This window comes from Canis lupus, chromosome 13 (genome assembly GCF_048164855.1).
Source record: "Canis lupus baileyi chromosome 13, mCanLup2.hap1, whole genome shotgun sequence".
Taxonomy (NCBI): Eukaryota; Metazoa; Chordata; class Mammalia; order Carnivora; family Canidae; genus Canis; species Canis lupus.
The window spans coordinates 36508897-36528764 of NC_132850.1; the positions used below are offsets into that span (position 1 = coordinate 36508897).

Sequence of the window (19868 nt, forward strand, 5' to 3'; positions counted from 1 at the left end):
GCACAATATTGGGCCCGTCCACTACCATTTAATTTCAGTGATAATTTATTGTTTGTAAATTTTCTCAACCTTGAGGGTAAGCTTAGCTCATGGTGTCCTGTCAGCAAGCTCAAAGATGCCTCATATGGATGGGGTCTGAAATTTTAAATAGGTTAGCTACCTCTTTCCAGAGAAGATTTGAAGCAAGACACAAGCATTCATAAAGGCAATTCTTGAAATGTGGCCCTTGCCTGGGATTTACTAATTGAAAGTGTGAGAAAGTTGAGTATGTATAGTTACTCTACTGGATCCTGAAGTCCTTGGGTAGGAAATGTCCTGTGTAATAATCACTCCTTGTCTTCACAATTTGCTTTTGAAGGTCTTTAGCCGATGTGCTATAACCATTGAAAATAAAGTTGGCAAATACTAATTTTCCCCGAATGTACATCTGTAAAAATTAATATAGAACATTTTCAGAATCTATTCATATGAAAATCAGTCCTACTTCTTTTTTCTCAGCTTGTTTTGTTTTTAATTTTAAGTAAGCTTTATGTCCCACATGGGGCTTGAGCTCATGACCCCAGATCAAGAATCATGCTCTACAAACAGGCACTTCTTTGAAGAAAGAGGTTAAATGTGTCCCTATGAGAAAATGTTTACATTTATATACAAAATAATATTGGGCATCAAACATGTTCCTAGAACTTGATTATATTGTTTGAAGGTAGGAAACAGGCTCAGTTTTTTCACTCCAAGCTGGACACCTGGAGTGTCAGGGCCAGTATCCTCCCCAGCTGTGAAAGCTTTCACATCAGCTGCCGGCAGATTCATTTCATTTTACAGCCAAACTAGGACAGTACAGAGCGCTTGAGCAGACTTGGATTACGGACAAAACTACTATAAAACTCAGGCAAATCATTTAACCACATCAAGGTACAGTTTCCTCTGTTTAAAAACAAATTATGAATTGGACTCGACCTCTAAAATTCTCTTCTGGGGCTATAATTCTCAGATTCTCTATTTTTTAATGAAGAGTTACAACTCCGGGTGGCTCAGCGGTTTAGCTCCACCTTCAGCCCAGGGCCTGATCCAGGGGTCCTGGGATCGAGTCCCACGTCAGGCTCCCTGCATGGAGCCTGCTTCTCCCTCTGCCTGTGTCTCTGCCTCTCTCTGTGTCTCTCATGAATAAATAAATAAAATCTTAAAAAAAAAAAAAAAAAGTTACAACTCTATGTAAAGCCAAGTTTGTCATTCTACTCCAGGATGAAAGGGACTATGTTTATGGCACAGGTGAGCAGCCTAAGAAATAAGATTAAGAGGATGAAAAGGCGGGGGGGTGGGGGGTGCACCTCGTGGTTCAGTTGGTTAAGCAGCTGCCTTCAGCTCAGGACATGGTTTTAGGGTTCTGGGATCGAAAGCCTCATCAGGCTCCCTGCGCAACACGGAGCTTGCTTCTCCCTCTCCCTCTGCCCGCCCCCAGCCCACTCCTGCATGTGCCTCTCAAATAAATAAAATCTTAAGGGAAAAAAAAAAAAAGGTGGTAGGGGTGGAAGATGGTAGTTAAGTATAGCTGGTTCCAGCTAAGAATTATGTATTTTTTTACATCTTTTTTAAAAAAGATTTTTATTTATTTGTTGGAAAGACAAAAGCACAAGCAGGGGTAGCGGCAGGGAGAGGGAGAAGCAGGCTCCCCGCAGAGCAGGGAGCCGCATTTAGGGCTCCATCCCAGAAGTCTGGGATCATGACCCGAGCCGAAGCAGACTTTGCTTCATCATTTCTAATCAGTGATGAGACGCAAATATGAGTAAAGATTTTTGTGAAGAGGTAGGAGTTCCGGAATGGCAGCATGAGGACTAATGTAAATCTGCTCCTCCATAAAAGAAACAAAATGATGGCAAGAATCATCAAAATCAACTTTTTCAGAACTCTAGACATTAGCAAAAGGCTCACAATGATTTGAAGATCACTTATTAAAATAAAAAACAACTGTTGAACCTCAGTAAGAACAGGGGCTTTGTGAACTTAGTAGATGACCTCTCAGTAGAGAGGCAGAGACACACCACCACGCTAACTGAGCAGACTTCAGTGATGGAACTATACAGGGAATAGAGACTTTGAAGACTTAGTCAAGGGATGTCACTAAACACAAACAAACAAACAGCAATAACAACAAATAGCAACAAAAACAAAGTCCGGGGAGGAGAGTAGAGTCTGATATTCAGAGTTGTCACAACAGATTATGCCTACTTAACAGTCCTCATTGTATATTCTTGTCTTCTAGGTCTTAGATTAATTGACCACATAAATGTCGGTTTACTTCCAGGCTCTCTATGCTGTCCTATTGATCTATGTGTCTATTTTTGTGCCAGTGCCATACTGTTTTGGTCACTACAGCTTTGTAGAATATCTTGAAATCTGTGACTCGTGATATCTTCAACTTTGTTTTTCCTTCTCAGGATTGCTTTGGCTATTTGGGGCCTTCTGTGGTTCCATGCAAAATTTTAGTATTATTCTCTAGTTTTGTGTAACAACGGAGTATCACACAGCCATAAGAAGGGAAAAGAATGTGTCATCTGGGATCCCTGGGTGGCGCAGTGGTTTAGTGCCTGCCTTTGGTCCACGGGGCGATCCTGGAGACCCAGGATTGAATCCCACGTCGGGCTCCCGGTGCATGGAGCCTGCTTCTTTCTCTGCCTGTGTCTCTGCCTCTCTCTCTCTCACTGTGTGCCTATCATAAATAAATAAAATTAAAAAAAAAAAAAAAAAAGAATGTGTCATCTGAGAGGACCCTAGATGGACCTAGAGGGCATTATGCTAAGTGAGCTTAACCAACTGAGCTGCCCAGGCACCCCTCAGCAACAGAAGAATCTATGTCTTGTTTCATATCTTGTTCCTTGATCTGAAACTCTTTATTCTTTAGTACATGCTGGCTATTAGCCATGATGCCACTTACTTATCTTGCCTAAACTTAGAAGGTGAAGCTATGACACATTGGTCATGAGAGCTAATGACATAATTACTATACAAAATACATGGTATACTGAGATCTGAAGAATTAACAGTGATAATCCCTTTAACTGGGACGTAGGGTGACTCAGGTTTTTTTCACCTAAAATACTTGTATAATAGGAAATACTTGTATAATAGGGGAAAAGAGTATAATTTAAGAAATTGGTAAGTTGAAGGTGTGTAGGATTTCGCAGTTAGTTTGGACTTCTATTCATATATAAGAAGAAAGTTTATCATTCTGTGTGTATCCAAGCCATCTCCTCTTAGGCTAACCCTGGGGCCTAGAGAAAAGGAGACAAGGCTGCAGTGTTCAGTTCTTGCAAAAATAATGAGAATACAGAAGAATGTTGGATTGGAAAAAACAAAAACATTATATTTTTATGTACAGAGGCCAGGGTAGGATCAGACCTGGTACCAAAATTGAAATTTTTTTTCTTTTCTTTTTTGTTTTTTAAATTTTTCTTACTGAAATTGTATTGAGTCAAAGTGCAGTTGAAACTCAAAACCTGGAATAATCTAATCCAGAGGTGCCGAGCATTTTATCAAATAAGGACTCCTGGTACTTTTCCCATGGGTACCACATTTTGAAGAATTTTTTAATCTATCACATAGTCTATATTAACTAAAACACTATAAGATGTACCCTCTGTCTTGTATTTTAACTCACCAAGGCTATAATGGCCATTCAGTTTGAGTGTGTGCCACATGCCAGGCACTGTTCTCAGTGCTAAGGAGAGAGCAGTGGACAAGGTTTCTGCCCTCAGTGAATCCTATAGGGGAGAGCCAGACGATGTATCAGGAGTTGGGGGGTGTTAAATACTATACAGAAAACAAAGCCAAGGAAGAGGGATATAGAGGATGCCAAGTACTTCTTTGTACAGGGCAGTCATTTCCCCCAGAGGCCACTGTCCTCAATGTTTAGGTTCCTTATTACTCATCAGAAGATTGGTGTGAGACTCTTTTTGCAAAAGCCCTTTATAAACTAAGAAGATATTATTATCTAGTGGGATCCAGGCTGTCCCACTTAACCTGGTTGTGGTGACAGCTTAAGTGCTTTTTTTTTTTTTAAAAAAAGATTGTATATTCATGAAAGACACAGAGAGAGAGGCAGAGACATAGACAGAGGGAGAAGGAGGCTCCTCACAGGAAGCCTGATGTGGGACTCAATCCCAGGACCTCAGGATCACACCCTGAGCCGAAGGCAGACGTTCAACCACTGAGCCATCCAGAGGTCCCGAACTTAAGTGTTTAAACCACACTGATTATACTATCGCTCCAGCAATTGAATGGAACAGAATGGAAAGACTTGTCCAAACAACTCAAATCAAGCAAACAGTCCGTGATTTGTTGTCTCAAACTAAATATACTAGCCTTGGGGTAACCAAATATTGACCTAATGACTAAAAGAAAGCAGAGATTCTAACTACCCTCTAACGCAGTCACCACTTAATGAACCTGCCCAAGATGCCTCCAGATGGCAACTCTTTCATTTAAGTAGAGACCAGATGAGGGATACGTGTTAGTGGAATAAGGAAACCTCCAAAACACTCTCTCCCAAGAATCCAAAAAAAGTCTCATTTGAAAAAACAAAGAGGAGGCCATTTCCTGTTCTACTTGCCCCGGCCCCTGTATTACATCCTAATGCTGCTAACAGACTCTGCGTTTTTCCCATTTTGGACTCTGAGTCGGGATACCTGGGTTCAAATCTCAGCTCCACCTCTTAGCTGTGTAAACAACTTGAGGTCTCAGTTTCCTTATCTGTTCAATGGAAACATCTATTTTTTTTCTTAAAGATTGTATTTATGTATTTGAGAGAGAGAGAGCACGAGCGAGGGGAGGGGCCAAGGGAGAGGGAGAAGCAGACTCCCCCCTGAGCAGGAAGCTCAACGTAAGGCTCCATCCCAGGATCCCAGGATCATGACCTCAGCCGAAGGCAGATGCTTAACCAACTGAGCCACCCAGGCACCCCAAATGGAAACATTTAACAGAGCATCATCACCTCATGGGATTGTTACCAGGATTCAGGGAATTAGTTATGTGAAAAGGTTACGATTCACAGCTGGTATTCTTTTCCCTTGGGTCTCCAGTATCTATCTATATCTCTCTCCATCTCTCTCTCTCTCTCTCTTTCTCTTTCTCTTTCTCTTTCTCTTTCTCTTTCTCTTTCTCTTTCTCTTTCTTTCTCTTTCTCTTTCCTGGGAAATTCCTACCTTATAGAAATGCCTGGGTCTTGCCAAAGGCTGGGGCAAGACTTGACTGATAAATGAAAGGGGCAAAGCAAAGTAAAAATGGGTTTGGCATTTCTGATGGGAGGAATGGTGAGTGTTCATTCACTCAGTCAAATAGTATTTATTGAAAATCCTTTTTTTCCTTTAGGTTTATTTAGGGATGCCTGGGTGGCTCAGTGGTTAAGCGCCTGCCTTTGGCCCAGGGCGTGATCCTGGAGTCCCAGGATCGAGTCCCGCATCGGGGTCCCTGCATGGAGCCTGCTTCTCCCTCTGCCTGTGTCTCTGCCCCCCTCTCTCTCTGTCTCTCATGAATAAATAAATAAATCTTTTTTTTTTTTTTTTTTTAAGATCCAGGGACTGGGATCACAACCCGAGGGGAAGGCAGACACTCAACCGCTGAGCCACCCAGGCATCCCAGTATTTACTGAAAATCTACTTGGGGCTCCTGGCTGGCTTGTTGATAGAACATGTGACTTTGATCTCAGGGTTGTAAGTTTGAACCCCATGTTGGTTGTAGAGCTTCCTTAAAAATTAAACCTTGGAGCCCTTGGCCAGCTCAGTAGGTTGAGCATCCGACTCAGTTTCAGCTCAGGTCATGCTCTCAGGGTCGTGGGATCGAGCCCTGCAGCCAGCTCTGTGCTCAGCACGGAGTCTGCTTGTCCTTCTCCCTCTGCTGCTCCCCACCCCAATCTGCTTGCACACATGCTCTCTCAAATAAATAGATAAAATCTTTAAAGTAAATAAATAAAATAGAACCTTAAAAAAATGAAGTATTTTTCTAGGCACTGGGATACAGGAATGAACAAGACAAAGTCTCTGCCCTCACTGTGGGGGCAGGGGGGATCAGATAATAAACCAGTAGATGGATGAGACGCCACGTAAGTGATAAGTGCCAAATAAAGAAGTAAGGGATGGAGAGTGAAAGGGGCTCTTTTAGACACAGTGGAAAGGGCAGGCCACAGAGGGTGTAGCCTTTGCCTATGATCTGATTATGTGAGAGAATAAACTGTGCAACTCTCTGGAGAACAACCAGAGAAGAGAGCATCACGTGTAAAGGCTCAAGGGGTAGCAAGGAGACCAGGGTGGCTGAGCAGGTGGGAGGTGGAAAGAGGCAGGGCCAGATGACATGAAGTGTGTGGCCCACAGAAAAGATCCGGGATTTTACCTCAAGGGTGATGAGTGCCCAGGAGAGGTTCTCAGCAGACAAGTGCTGTAATCTGACATAGGTTTTATAAAGATGACTCTAGTCGCTATGGAGGACAGACAGTAGAGGTGCAAGGGCAGACGCAGAGACAATCAGGAGCCCTCGTGAAAGAGGGTGCTGCCTGGCGCGGTGGGGTGGTGTGAACGGCGGGCGTGTTAGGAAGGTAGAGGCTTCAGGATCGGCAGGAGGATTTCCAGGAGGGTATGCAAAAAGAGAAGTCCAGATTTATTTCAGCATTTTTGGTCTCAGTACAGTGAGCAAGGGTCATTTCCTGAAATGAAGAAATGGGGAGGGACAGGTTTTGGAGAAAAAAATGAAGAGTTCTGTTGGGGAAAGTTAAATCAAATCACAGTGCCTGTGAAGTGCTCCGGTGAGAGAGTGAAGTAGCGCATCGGACCGGGGAGGCACGCGGAGTTCAGGGAAGACCCTGTCCGTGGGGATGCTCACGTCGGGGTCACTAGCAGATGGAAGGTTTCTAAAGCCACTGGATGGTAGGACTGGGTGGGAGGTTCTAGAGCAGGTGCAAATGGAAAAGAAAGGAGACGTGAGATGAGCTACCCTCATCTCTTCCTAGAGGCCAAGAGAAATGCCTGCTCGTCACCCTGGTCGCATATAAAAATCACTCTAGGGTCTCTTGAAAAATACTCAGGCTCCCCCTAGACCTACTGAATGAGGCTCTCGGCGGCACAAGGTCGGTATTTCTGAAAGAGCTCCACAGCTGGACGGTCAGGTTTGGGGACTACTGCCCTAGTAAAAAGTAAGGTAACGAGGGAAGGAAAGGCTGTGGTTCAGGCAGTACTAAAAAAATAGAGAAGGAGAAGCGCCTGGGTGGCTCAGTCGGTGAAGAGGCCAACTCTTGGTTTCAGCTCAGGTCATGATCTCAGGGTCCTGGGATGGAGCCCCCAGCAGGCTCTGTGCTCAGCACAGTCTGCTAAAGTTTCTCCTTCTACCCCTCCCCACATGCTGCTCATGTGTTCTCTCTCTCTCTCTAATAGATAAATCTTAAAAAAAAAAAAAAAAAAAAAAATAGAGAGATCCCTGGGTGGCGCAGTGGTTTAGCGCCTGCCTTTGGCCCAGGGCGTGCGTGATCCTGGAGACCCGGGATCGAATCCCACGTCAGGCTCCCGGTGCATGGAGCCTGCTTCTCCCTCTGCCTATGTCTCTGCCCCACCCCTCTCTCTCTCTGTGACTATCATAAATAAATAAAAATTAAAAAAAATAGAGTAGGGGCTCAACATAGCTAAGGCATCCGTTAAACCCTTTACGTCTACACACACACACCACCATCACTAATCAAAAGCTTAAATGTCAGCTCCATACCCATGTTTGAGTGTAACTCCCTCTCCTCAAAATAAGAACTTCATATTTTTTGGTTTAGCAATAGTCTTTAAATACTTTTCTAATTTAAACATACATTCTGGGATGCCTGGGTGGCTCACCAGTTAAGTGCCTGCCTTCGGCCTCTGCCTGTGTCTCTACCTCTCTCTCTCTCTCTCTCTCTCTCTCTCTCTGTGTGTGTGTGTGTGTGTGTGTCTCTCATAAATAAATAAATTAAAAATCTTAAAAAAAAAACAACAACAACATACATTCTTATTTGAACATACCATTTCTCATTTGGACAATTAGTCTCACATCAACCCTGTGAGCAACAGGTAAAGATTGCATTTTACTTAAATCTAGCCATTAAATCCAGGCCCTGTTGATATGCTAACTCATCCCACCCTCACAACATCCCAACAGTAGCTGTAGGTGATTTTTCTCCCCAGTTTGTGGATGAGGAAACTGAGGTAAGTCACAAAAATAAGGCATAGACCTAGGATTCGAACTTAGGTTTCTGATCCCAAAGCTTATGTTCTCACTTCATCAAAATTTTGATCACTGCTCTGTCTCATTTTATTTATTTATTCATGAGAGACACACAGAGAGAGGCAGAGAGAGAAGCAGGCTCCATGCAGGGAGCCCAACGTGGGACTCTACCCGGGGACTCCAGGATCATGCCCTGGGGCCCAAGGCAGGCACTAAACCGCTGAGCCACCCAGGGATCCCCACAACTTTTTTTTTAAACTAAACTCTACCCCCAACATGGGGCTCGAAATCACAATCCCAAGATCAGGAGTTGCCCACTCCAGGGGCACTTGGGTGGTACACTTAAGGGTCTAACTCTTGGTTTCAACTCAGTTCGTGATCTCAGGATCATGACTTCAGGGTCATGAGATCAAGCTCCACATTGAGCTCCATGCTTAAGACTCTCCTCTCCCTCTGCCCCTCCCCACCACTCTCTCTTTCTCTTTCAAATAAATAAGTAAATCTTTAAAAAAAAGTTGCCCATTCCACCAGCCGAGCCAGTGAGGCACCCTGTGCATGCAGCCTTATAGGATTAGCCTCCTAGCCAGAAGAGCCTACATTCTAAGTCCTCAGAGTCAAACCAGACATGCTTAAACCAACTGTTTCTATAGATTTTTCTTAGTTTTCACATACTTGAAGTTAACTTTAAAGGTTTCAAAGCCATGTCTTAATGAAGGAGGTGCTAGACTTGGAAAGAAAACAGAATGAAATTTTCAGTTCTTTCCAATTGCCTCATTAGTTGGTTTTTGTCAGGTTAATTCTTTTCTTAAACTTTACACAGTATTTTTTTTTTCCTTAGAGGAGAAATAGGAGCCTATAAAAATGGCTGTAAGTAGTTATGTCTCCGTGGCCCATCTTTCATGGCTCCTCCTGGGTCAGGTGTTAAGACTGAGCTGTTTGTACACTTCTCCCTGTGTGAAGCTTCAGTTCCTCAATTCTCCTTGCCAGTCTCTATATTAACTGGGCAGGGAAATGCAGTGACCGTGTAATTTACTTGGAAGCATAAAGAGCAATTTCATTCTCAATATTTTACCCAAGAAGAGCCCTGACGGAAGGTTACACAGCTTTCCCAACTAGAAGCACCATACAGAGGAAGCAAATTTTCAAGGTCATTCAACTCCCAACAGCTCTGCTTCTCTGTTCATATTACCCACTAGAATCTGGACATGAACATACAAAGACTTTTTGAAAACTGCAACTCATGGCTACCCATGTGATCTCTGGGTGTATTTTGCATGTGGTTGGACAAGTGATTGAAGTTAGGCCAATCAGACTTTATCTCTCATGGACTGCAGGTGCAAGGCAGGCTGAGAGGGACCCCACTAAGAGCTGGTGCCATCCGGTGGTGGTGCGTGTGACCCCGGCTGCCCTGCTTCATAAGGCCACCAGCTGTGGTCTTACAAAGGAACTAATAAATTCTTTTTTTAAGATTTTATTTACTTGTTAATGAGAGGCACAGAGAGAGAAAGAGAGGCAGAGACACAGGCAGAGGGTGAAGCAGGCTCCATGCAGGGAGCCCGACGTGGGACTCCATCCCAGGTATCCAGGATCAGGCCCTGGGCGGAAGGCGGCGCTAAACCACTGAGCCACCCGGGCTGCCCTACAAAGGAGCTAATAGAGTCTGTCTTTGATTCTGTGGCTTACCCTAAATCCTTCCAAAACCACTCCCCTGCCCCCTTATATTAGTCAGAATGGGTGTCTGCTGCTTGTGACCAAAGATCCTTAATTGATTAAGAAACAAAATATATGTCTTCATGACCATAAAATAGAGCGAAGGATAAAACTAGAAAAACATAAATCTCTTTCACTGTCACTACCTTTTGTTATTCACTGTATTTATGATTAGAAGGTACATTTAGAGGGATGCCTGGGTGACTCAGTGGTTGAGTGTCTGCCTTTGGCCCAGGGTGTGATCTCGGGGTCCTGGGATTAAGTCCCACATTGGGCTCCCCACTGGGAGCCTTCTTCTCTCTCTCCCTATGTCTCTGCCTCTCTCTCTGTGCCTCTCATGAATAAATAAATAAAATCTTAAATAAAAAAAAAGAAGAGAAGGTACATTTAGAAATTCAGAAGGAAAGGAAGCCTTTGAAATTTGATACAGAATAATCAATGTAGGAACTATTGGCTGAACCCAATAGTTTTCTAGTTTGTGTTCTTAGGATAGCTCTATATGAAACCCAATTCACAGCTTCTACAGCAAAAACAATTTTTATGACCGGTAACCTTGACCTCTTACTACATTCTTTCTTTCTTGGTATTTTTTTTAGGGTGGCAAGGGGAAGAGGTCCTTTTAAAAAAACTGTATGAACATTATGTCTCCATTTTAAATGTACAATTCAATGGTTTTTAGTATATTTACAAGGTTGTACAACCCTTACCACTATCTAATTCCAGAACATTCTCATTCCCCTAAACGGAAGCCCACACCAACAGGGAGTCACCCCTCATTTCCTTTCCATCTATCTCTGGAAATTGCTAATCTAGTTTCTGTCTCCAGGATCTGGCTGTTCTGGACATTTCATATACACAAAACATGCAATATGTGGCCGCTCCTGTCTGGCTTCTTTCATTTAGCATGTTGTCATGGTTTATCCAAGAGGTCTTTTCAAACACTTAATCAGGACTTCATCAAATACAAATACATCTCAACAAAAATACTCTTGCCATATGTAGGGACCCACTGGGATCCTTTTAGATCCTATGAGGGTTTATAATTTTTTTTTTCCTATGAGGGTTTAAAATCAATTTTGAACTCTAATGATTTGTTGCGGGGGGGGGTGCTGGGAGTAGAGGAGGGAGGGAAGAAAGAGGAAAGGATGGGAAGGAACAAATGAATGAGTGAATTCATAGGAAACAGGCTCCCTAATTAAAACAAAACTCAGGGCAGCCCCAGTGGCCCAGCGGTTTGGCGCCGCCTGCAGCCGGAGGCGTGATCCTGGAGACCTGGGATTGAGTCCCGCATCGGGCTCCCTGCATGGAGCCTGCTTTTCCCTCTGCCTGTGTCTCTGCCTCTGTCTCTGTGTGTGTGTGTCTCTATGAATAAATAAATAAAATCTTTAAAAAAATAAAAATAAAAATAAAACAAAACCCAGAATCTTTTAAGCAGCATGAGGGGGGCCATCCTTCGCTGCTGTCCCTCTGTCTTGCTATCACTCTTTTTCCTCGCTTACTATATAGTGTTGGACACATAGTAGGCACTCAGTATTTTGTGCCAAGAAGGAACGAAGGAGGTTTCGTGTGAGATGAGACTCTTTAGGTGGAGAGAAGGCAGGTGACTAAGCAGCCCGGGTTCTGTTCCCTAGAGTTTTCCTAGGATTATGGGCAACATCACTGGCATCACCTTGCCGGCCTCTGAGGCATGCCATTCCCCCTCCAGCATTCCAGCCCAAGCAGAGTCGCTGCTCTGGGTCCCCTGCCTCCTTCCTCTCTCACCCAGATTGCCCCAAAGGCTCCCTAAAAGTTCTCCCTGCCCACAGTTTTGTCTCCCTCCAATTCATTATCTTATCATATTGATATTATCATATCAGTATTGATATATTATCATTATATATCAGACTGACAGTGATCTTTCTAAACCATGGATATACACTCATGTCACTCACTACTTATAATACTTCAGTGCTCCTCATTCCTTACGATCAAGTTCATGTTTCTCCTCCTTCTGTACCCTTCCTCCTTCCCCGCCTCTTCTTTTTCCCCCATCCTCACCCTCCACCTCTCTCTCCTCCTCTTCTTCTCCCTCCTCATCCTGTCTCTCCTCTACTTTTCCTTCCTCACCCCCTCCGTTCCCTCTTTTTCTCTCTCCCCCTCCTCTACATCTCCTCTTTCCCCTCATGACTCACAAGGCCTAGCGTGATCTGGTCTAGTCTCATCTTTTGCAACTATCCTCATGCCTTCTCCACCATACATTTTATGATCCAGATGGATTTTGTCTTGGACATGTTGACTCTGAGCTACCTAAAACACCCCTAAGTGGGGCAGTCCAGGAGGCATATGGGTCTATGGGTCCAAGGCTCGGGTGAGTAGCTGGGACCCAGGCTGGAGATTTGTGTGTCACTAGCACACAGAGACAGTTGCTGAGTCTGTGGAAAAGAGTATGGGAGTTTGGAGAGGACTCACAGGAGAACACTAAAAAATGCCAGCATTCCCAGAGGGGACCTCAACCAGAAATGCTCTCTGAAATACCTTGACTCCTTCATGATCCAGATTAAAGGAACTGGTTTTCCTATTTGCAGTTCATCCTTCCCCATTCTGTTTCTTTGGTGAGGAGACAAAATTCTAAATCCTATGCCCTCTGATTCAACAACGGCTACCTATTATTATTGAAACAAGGCCCAGCAGTTCAATAACAAACCAGGGTATTTGACAGGACAGACCCTCGGCAAGCCAGTACCTCTTAGGTTTGAGAAATAAGATTAGGCCCCCTAGTGGGACACCCAGGTGGCTCAGTGGTTGAGCATCTGCCTTTGGCTCAGGGCATGATCCCAGAATTCCGGATCCAGTCCCGCATGGGGCTCCCTACAGGGAGCCTACTTCTCCCTCAGCCTATGTCTCTGCCTCTCACTGTGTCTCTCATTAATAAATAAATAAAATCTTTAACAACAACAACAACAACAAAAAAGATTAGGCACCCTAGTTACTCTGACCAGGTGGTGGCACAGATCCTCAAGTGATCCCCATCTCTGTCCCCCATCAAAGCCTCATCCCTGACAGATCACAACCCCCTGCCTGTTTGGCCCCAACTTATTCTAATCATTGCCTAGAGTGCTCTACTGCTGCCACTTTTTTCTCCTCTTATTGAAGTAGAGTTGACATAAAATGTTATATTAGGTGTACGGCAGTGATTGAACACATCTGTACATATGTGATGCTCACTAAGGTGAATATAGTCCCCATACAATATTATCACAGTATGATCGACAATATTCCCTGTGCTGTACTTTTCTCTTTTTTTAAGATTTTATTTATTTATTCATGAGAGACAGAGAGAGAGAGAGAGAGAGAGAGAGAGGCAGAGACACAGGCAGAGGGAGAAGCAGGCTCCATGCAGGGAGCCCGATGTGGGACTCGGCCCCGGGTCTCCAGGATCAGGCCCTGGGCTGAAGGCAGCGCTAAACCGCGGAGCCACCCGGGCTGCCCTGTGTGCTGTACTTTTCATCCCCTTGACGTGTTTATTGCATAACTGGGAGTTTGTTAGTGTTGCCTCTTATGGGGGCCCAGGCCTGAGGAAGGACCAGAAAGGCAAGGAGGGATCGGGGGAGGGAGAGGGCCATTACATCATCTCCAGCTCTTGCCTGCAGTGCCCTCCTGTCAGAAGCCTAGATGATCTGTTATTTGGAATATTAGATCTCTGGAATGCTAAGAGCTGTACCACAAGAAGATTCTGCTGCTTAGTGATACGGAATGTGAACGAAATTACTTTGAACAAAATTAAAGAGGTCTCTTTAAAAAAAAAAGGAAGAAAAACTGGAGGGTATTATGCTGAGTGAAGTAAGTCAGTCGGAGAAGGACAAACATTATATGTTCTCATTCATTTGGGGAATATAAATAATAGTGAAAGGGAATATAAGGGAAGGGAGAAGAAATGTGTGGGAAATATCCGAAAGGGAGATAGAACGTAAAGACTGCTAACTCTGGGAAACCAACTAGGGGTGGTAGAAGGGGAGGAGGGCGGGGGGTGGGAGTGAATGGGTGACGGGCACTGGGGGTTATTCTGTATGTTAGTAAATTGAACACCAATAAAAAATAAATTAAAAAAAAAGGAAGAAAAAAGATTATGAATATATACAGATGAGCTACCATCAGGTTTATTCGTATTCTATAGTGGGGTTTCTCAGGCTGTTCACTCAGAAGGGCAAAGAGCTTTCTGGGGACATAGATTCATGGTAGTGGTTTCAAGGCCGGTGGACTTGGACTTGCATGCTTGGAATCATTAACATTTGTAATAGGAAACTGTGATAGTTAAAATGGTATTTGTTGTACTTAAAGTGATAAACTATATTTGTATAAGAGATTGATTTTTTACCCACTGAACTTGTGATAATTGGCTTCACCGACTTTACTCTGGAGCTTCTCTAGGCTCTAATTGGTGTCTGAATTCTCTCTCTCTAAGTCCAAAAGCGCCTGGACGTTTTGTCTGGACTTCTTCCTACAGGCTTGTATTTTAACAAACCTGGCGACTCTAACATTTATTTCTGAAAAGCATAGAAAATGTCATTTTTCTCTATCACTTGTCCAAGAAATGTATCTTTTCTACAAGTGTTAGTTCAAGTGTCAGGTGGGACACTAGCTGAAATGCCAGTAGGGCTTTGTCCTCAGATACGCAGTTTTCTGATGACTGTTAGATTTTGGAGGATACCTGGAGATTATCCAATCCAGTGCCGCCTCGATATAGAGATTAAGAAATTGAGGACCAGAAAGGTGAATTATCTGAGGTTACCAACAAGTCAGAGACAGACCAAAGCTACAATCAAAGGTTTGCTGCTTTTCCTACACTGTCTCTCCTTTTTTCTCTTTACTGTGGTAAAATATTCTTTAAAAAATTTATTGCTTTAGCTGGGGTTTTTTAAAAAGATTTTATTTATTTATTCAGGAGAGACACACAGAGAGAGAATGAGAGGCAGAGACACAGGCAGTAAGAGAAGCAGGCTCCATGCAGGCCTGATGTGGGTCTCAATCTCAGGTCTCCAGGATCACACCCTGGGCTGAAGGCAGGCGCTAAACCACAGAGCCACCCAGGGATCCCACTTTAGGTGTTTTTAAGCATACAGTTCAGTGGCATTAAGGACATTCACATTGTTGTGCAGCCATCACCACCAGCCATCTCCAGAACCTTCCATCATCCTGAACAAACTCTGTACCCAGTAAGCAATAAATCCCCTTTCTCCTGTCTGCCAAGCCCCAGGAAACCACGGTTCTTCTTTCTGTCTCTATGTATTTGGCTATTCTAGGTACCTCGTCAAATATCTGTCCTTTTGTGTCCCACTTATTTCACTTAGCGTCATGTCTTCAGGGTTTATCCAAGTCACAGCTTGTATCAGAATCATCACACAGCGCAGACCGTATACCACGTATTACAACGTGGCACACATTATTCTTTTTTTTTTTTTTTTTTAAGGTAGAACATTTCACTGCATGCGTATACCACATTTGGTTTATCTTTTCATCCATCAATGGTTGTTTGGGATTTTTCACATTTTGGCTATTGTGAATAATGCTCCCCTGAAACAAATATCTGTTGAAGTCCCTGCTTCCAATTATTCTATGTTTAATTTTTTTGAGAAACCACCATACTGTTTCCCACAGCAGCTGCATCAATTTACACCTCCTCTCTTTATCTTTTCATGTGCAATAGAAAGATTATCGGATTGGAAGCTGCCAACCCAACCACAGGGTTGATGAGCTGTGTGATATTGGATAAGCCACTCCACCACTTAAACTCAGCTTCCCTAGTCAGGAAGAGATAAAATGACCTTTGGTATGCCAACTTCACAGAATTGTTATAAGAATTCAATCAAATGAGATATACAGAACGGTTTATAAATGAAAACATTACTTATTAAAAGTTACCATTAGTCATTTGTACTAAATTTGAGTCCAATCCAATGTCTAAGGGGAATACCATAAACTATTAGGAAGGAAGGGGCTCATTAAAGAAATTTAATATCCAACAAAGACTTTGATCTGAAGGCCTTTTTTTCCTAAAAGCTAGGCGGTCTGCCCTAAACAGAGAGCCGGTGGCTGGGTGCAAGGAAGCAATCACAGCCAGCTTGGGAGAAGCTGAGGAAGGGGCAAATCAGCGTGTCACCACACAGCCATCGGTCTGTCAGCTGTTTCAGTTTGAAGCTCTGCCATTCAGTGTTTTATTAGAGGCATTTAGAATTGTGTTTATAATTTTCTATAAACACATCATTCCTCGGACAATGTGGCTTATTCCCTCTGATTGATAATAAGAGTTGCTGAAATACATCCAACAAATTTTTTTTTGTCTGAAGTTAAATCACTGGCTTCGTTTTACTTATACAGATTATACAGTGGGCTCCCAAACAGAAAATGAAAGCTATCTACTGCCTTTTGGAAACAGTTAGGGATGTCCTTTGGATTCTTGGATTCTAAATATTAAATGTACTCTTTCATCACAAATTGGCCTTACAAACACTGACTTTGTAACCTCTGTAAAGGATACAATAAAATTAAGAAGAGTGGGGTCCTACCCCTCATGTGATCAAAGTCAGAATCAAGATCTCAAGAAATGGATACAATGTTGCTAAACTTTATAACTAACGACAGAATTATTTTCACTCTTTATGTACACATACTGATGGTACTGTACATAGAGGGCATCCACTTGAAAGATATATTTTCTTTGGCCAATTCTTTCTTGTGCCCATCTTAAATAGTATCCCATTTTTAAAGAACATTAAAGGCCTAGTATATTTTTTTCTATGATGTGATGCCAAGTTCTTTGACTATTAAACAGACAAGGTGATTGGGCCTAGAGCATACCTGGTCATTTTGCCCAGGAAAGGGACTCCCCTCTTTGGCTCCAAAGTCCTATGGTAAGGACAGAGACACAAAATCAGTGATTCCTGATTCTGGTGCTAAGGAGTAGGGAGGAGACAGCCAGGATCCTAAGAGTAAGGCAAAACTGAAGAACAGTGAAAGAGGGTAAATCCTGGGCAGGAAAATAATTGCCAAGAGAAATGGGACCAGAGAATAGAAAGAAGGCACCCACTCAAGGTAGCAATTTCTTCTGAGTTGTCCCTTCAAAAATTATACTCTAGCCTCTGAAAACGTGAGCTCACTGCTTTGCAAAGGTCTGCCTTCCCACATTAGACAGCTCTAATGTCTCTCTCACTACTTTTCCCCCTTTGCTCGTTTGTTTTGTTTCTTGAGTTCCATGTATGAGGGAGATCATATGGTATTTGTCTCTCTGACTTATTTCACTGAGCATTATACTCTCTAGTTCCATCTATGTTGTTGTGAGACAGCTCTATTTTTTAAATTTTCTTCTTTAAAATAATTTAGTATTCAGCAACAAGAGAGATATTAAATAATAAATCATGGTACAGGCTTATATTGGAATATTATTCAGCCAACATAAATGATGCTGCTGTAAAAGAATATAGAAATAATACTTAATGATTTAGGGAAATTATTATAATATATTGTTATATGTACCTTAAGACCCCAGTTTGGAGCGTGTGTGTGTGTGTGTGTGTGTGTGTGTGTGTGTGTAGACACTGGAAAGATATACATTGAACCATTAATGGTATTTATTTCTGGGTAGCAGAAGCATGGATGATTTTTATCTTCTCCTTTAGGCTTTTACATTTTAAAAAAATTGGGTTTTGCTACTAGAGCCCTCCTCTCAAACTATCGATGGTGCTGGCTTTTCACAGAGCAACCACATAAGCCTCCAAAGACCTTCATTAGAGAATGAAGAAAGTAGAAGAAATTGGAGGAAGAATGCACCTTGTGCACATGTCTGCAGAGATAAACAGAGGAGGTGTTCCTGGAGCCTGCAGGTGCACACGCCTCTAACCCATTCTCTATTTCCATTGTGTCTTGCTGGTGAAGCAGAGAGACATGCTGGGACACTCTGCAGGTTGGCTTTGCTTCCCAAGAAAATCCATTCTGCTCTGGTGAGTCCCAGAAAGTCCTCAACCTCCCCTGCTGGGAGCCACCTCTCATAAATCCTTTTATTCTTTCTGCTGGATGAACCAGTAGGCCCCTGCTGGGTAGAGAATAGCAAAACACAGATAAAATGTCCTTAATATGCACATGAAGAGAATATCATAGTGCTTACAACTTGTCCTAAGTAGGCCCATTGCTGTCTAGGTGTGATAGATAAGGCCACAAGGCCTCTAAATGTCCAAAGAGCAGAGACAAGGGAAGTCGCTTACAGCTCAAGAGCGTCATATTCTGGCTTCTATGGCCCTTTGTTCTGTGTGGCTCAATGTCGGTGTGAGCCCTAGAGAGTGAGAGCCTAATCTTCTTGCAGTCAGACAACCTGTTTGGATTTCTAACCCACACTTGAAGGTCTCAGAACTCCAGCAGAACTCCCTAAGAAAATATGACTGCAGTTTTAGAATATTTTTAAATATCAAAAAAAAAAAAAAAGAAACCCAAAGCTTTTGTTAAGTGTAATGAAATATAAGTGCTAACTTATCAGCACAAATAGATCAGACCAAACAATATCAAATAAAGCAAAGGAGAAAACAACAACAACCCTTTAGTGCTAAAAAAAAACTTCTGTGATGTAATTTCTTTAAAAAAAAAAAGATTTTATTTATTTATTCATGACAGAGAAAGAGAGACAGAGACACAGGCAGAGGGAGGAGCAGGCTCCATGCAGGGAGTCTGACATGGGACTCGATCCTGGGACTCCAGGATCACACCCTGGGCCAAAGGCAGGCACTTAAACCGCTGAGCCACCCAGGCTGCCCCTGTGGTGTAATTTCTTAAATTGATAAATCTATTTTAGTTTTTCAAACTGATTTTAAAAGGGTTTGGAGCACAGTATCACATTAACATGACTTTTTTGCTCACTGAAGAGTCCCAATATTTTAAATCATCGTCCTTTCCATCTCAGGGAGGGGGAAGAGGTAGAGAACAAAAAATTGCTGAAACCAACCCTCTTAGCATCTTGAAGCAAACACTCAACTCATTTTGTTTTGTCCTTTAAAGTGGGAATATGGATGGTTCCATCCTTCCTTCCCATCCTCTTGCATTATATAACTATCCTTTCTCCTGATCACATCGAATTGTACTACAGTATTTGTTCTGCTTCTCTATTTCTCCTCCTGAAGACAGGGATCACGTCAAAACAGATGGAACCATGTAAAACTGTGCCCTGGCAAGTTGGAAATGATACTCCACGGACAGTCTTGTCCCTCTTCAGAGCCTGGGTAATGCACATCCCATATGCTAGCACATGTGTGTAAGAGTGAGCACCTTGGGTAAAGAATGAATCCATCCCACAGCATCTGGATAAAGAGCTGAAATGAGTTTTCACAATGTTATTTGGAGGCTTTTTGCCTTCGTTACAGTATGAAGAAAACACATGTTAACTTCTTATGGACAATCAGATCCGCCCTCTATGCCACTTTGCCCACAGAAACCCAGCCCGATGTGGTAACAGGAACAATTCTACACCTCACATTTTCCCTTGAAAAATGAAGAGAGCAGACTGACTCTGCCACACTCTGAGAAGAAAGGCAGAGCTATTCTCCAAGGCCCTCAGAAAGCCATCTGGCTGCAATCTTTCCCGGAGTTTTCTGGCCCAGAGACAAAGCACATTTAAACCAGATGGATCAACACTGTCACCCAGTGGACAGACGGCTCAGCGGGCTGAGGCTATGCCTTGCTCTTGGCTGGGCAGCCAGCCTTAGGTGATCTCGCTATTCTCTTACAAGGAACTGGGAGGATCTCATGACAAGACTTGGATTTGGGCGTCACGGATGAGGGCAACTTAAGGAAGACACACATTTTCATTGTGCCCATGCTTTTTTTTTTTTTTTTTTTTAACCACCAGTAAATTTATAGGAAGCATAGACTATAACCAACCAAGCAAGTCTGCCAAGACTCACAGGATCAAATGA

The 19868-nt window shown here is 43.0% G+C and overlaps 1 protein-coding gene across 22 annotated transcripts in view; it reads right to left on the reverse strand.

Moving 5' to 3' along the window:
• Positions 1–27: 27 nt before the first annotated feature.
• Positions 28–19868, reverse strand: part of LOC140602893 (uncharacterized protein C3orf20 homolog) — a 125925-nt gene continuing 106084 nt past the window's right edge. For 13 of the 22 annotated variants that reach the window (XR_012005860.1, XR_012005861.1, XR_012005871.1 and 10 more), the window contains 3 exons: positions 17740–18001; positions 6776–6931; positions 292–427 (listed from right to left, as the gene is read on the reverse strand). Coding sequence is in view for 5 of the 22 variants with exons in the window: in XM_072773131.1 (XP_072629232.1) it covers positions 16775–16818; positions 17740–18001 (306 nt within the window). In the remaining 17 variants the exon portion in view is untranslated. Of the gene's footprint in view, positions 428–6775; positions 6932–16770; positions 16819–17739; positions 18002–18604; positions 19266–19868 lie in introns of those variants that run through there. The other 9 variants (XR_012005867.1, XR_012005866.1, XR_012005862.1 and 6 more) reach the window with 9 other exon arrangements.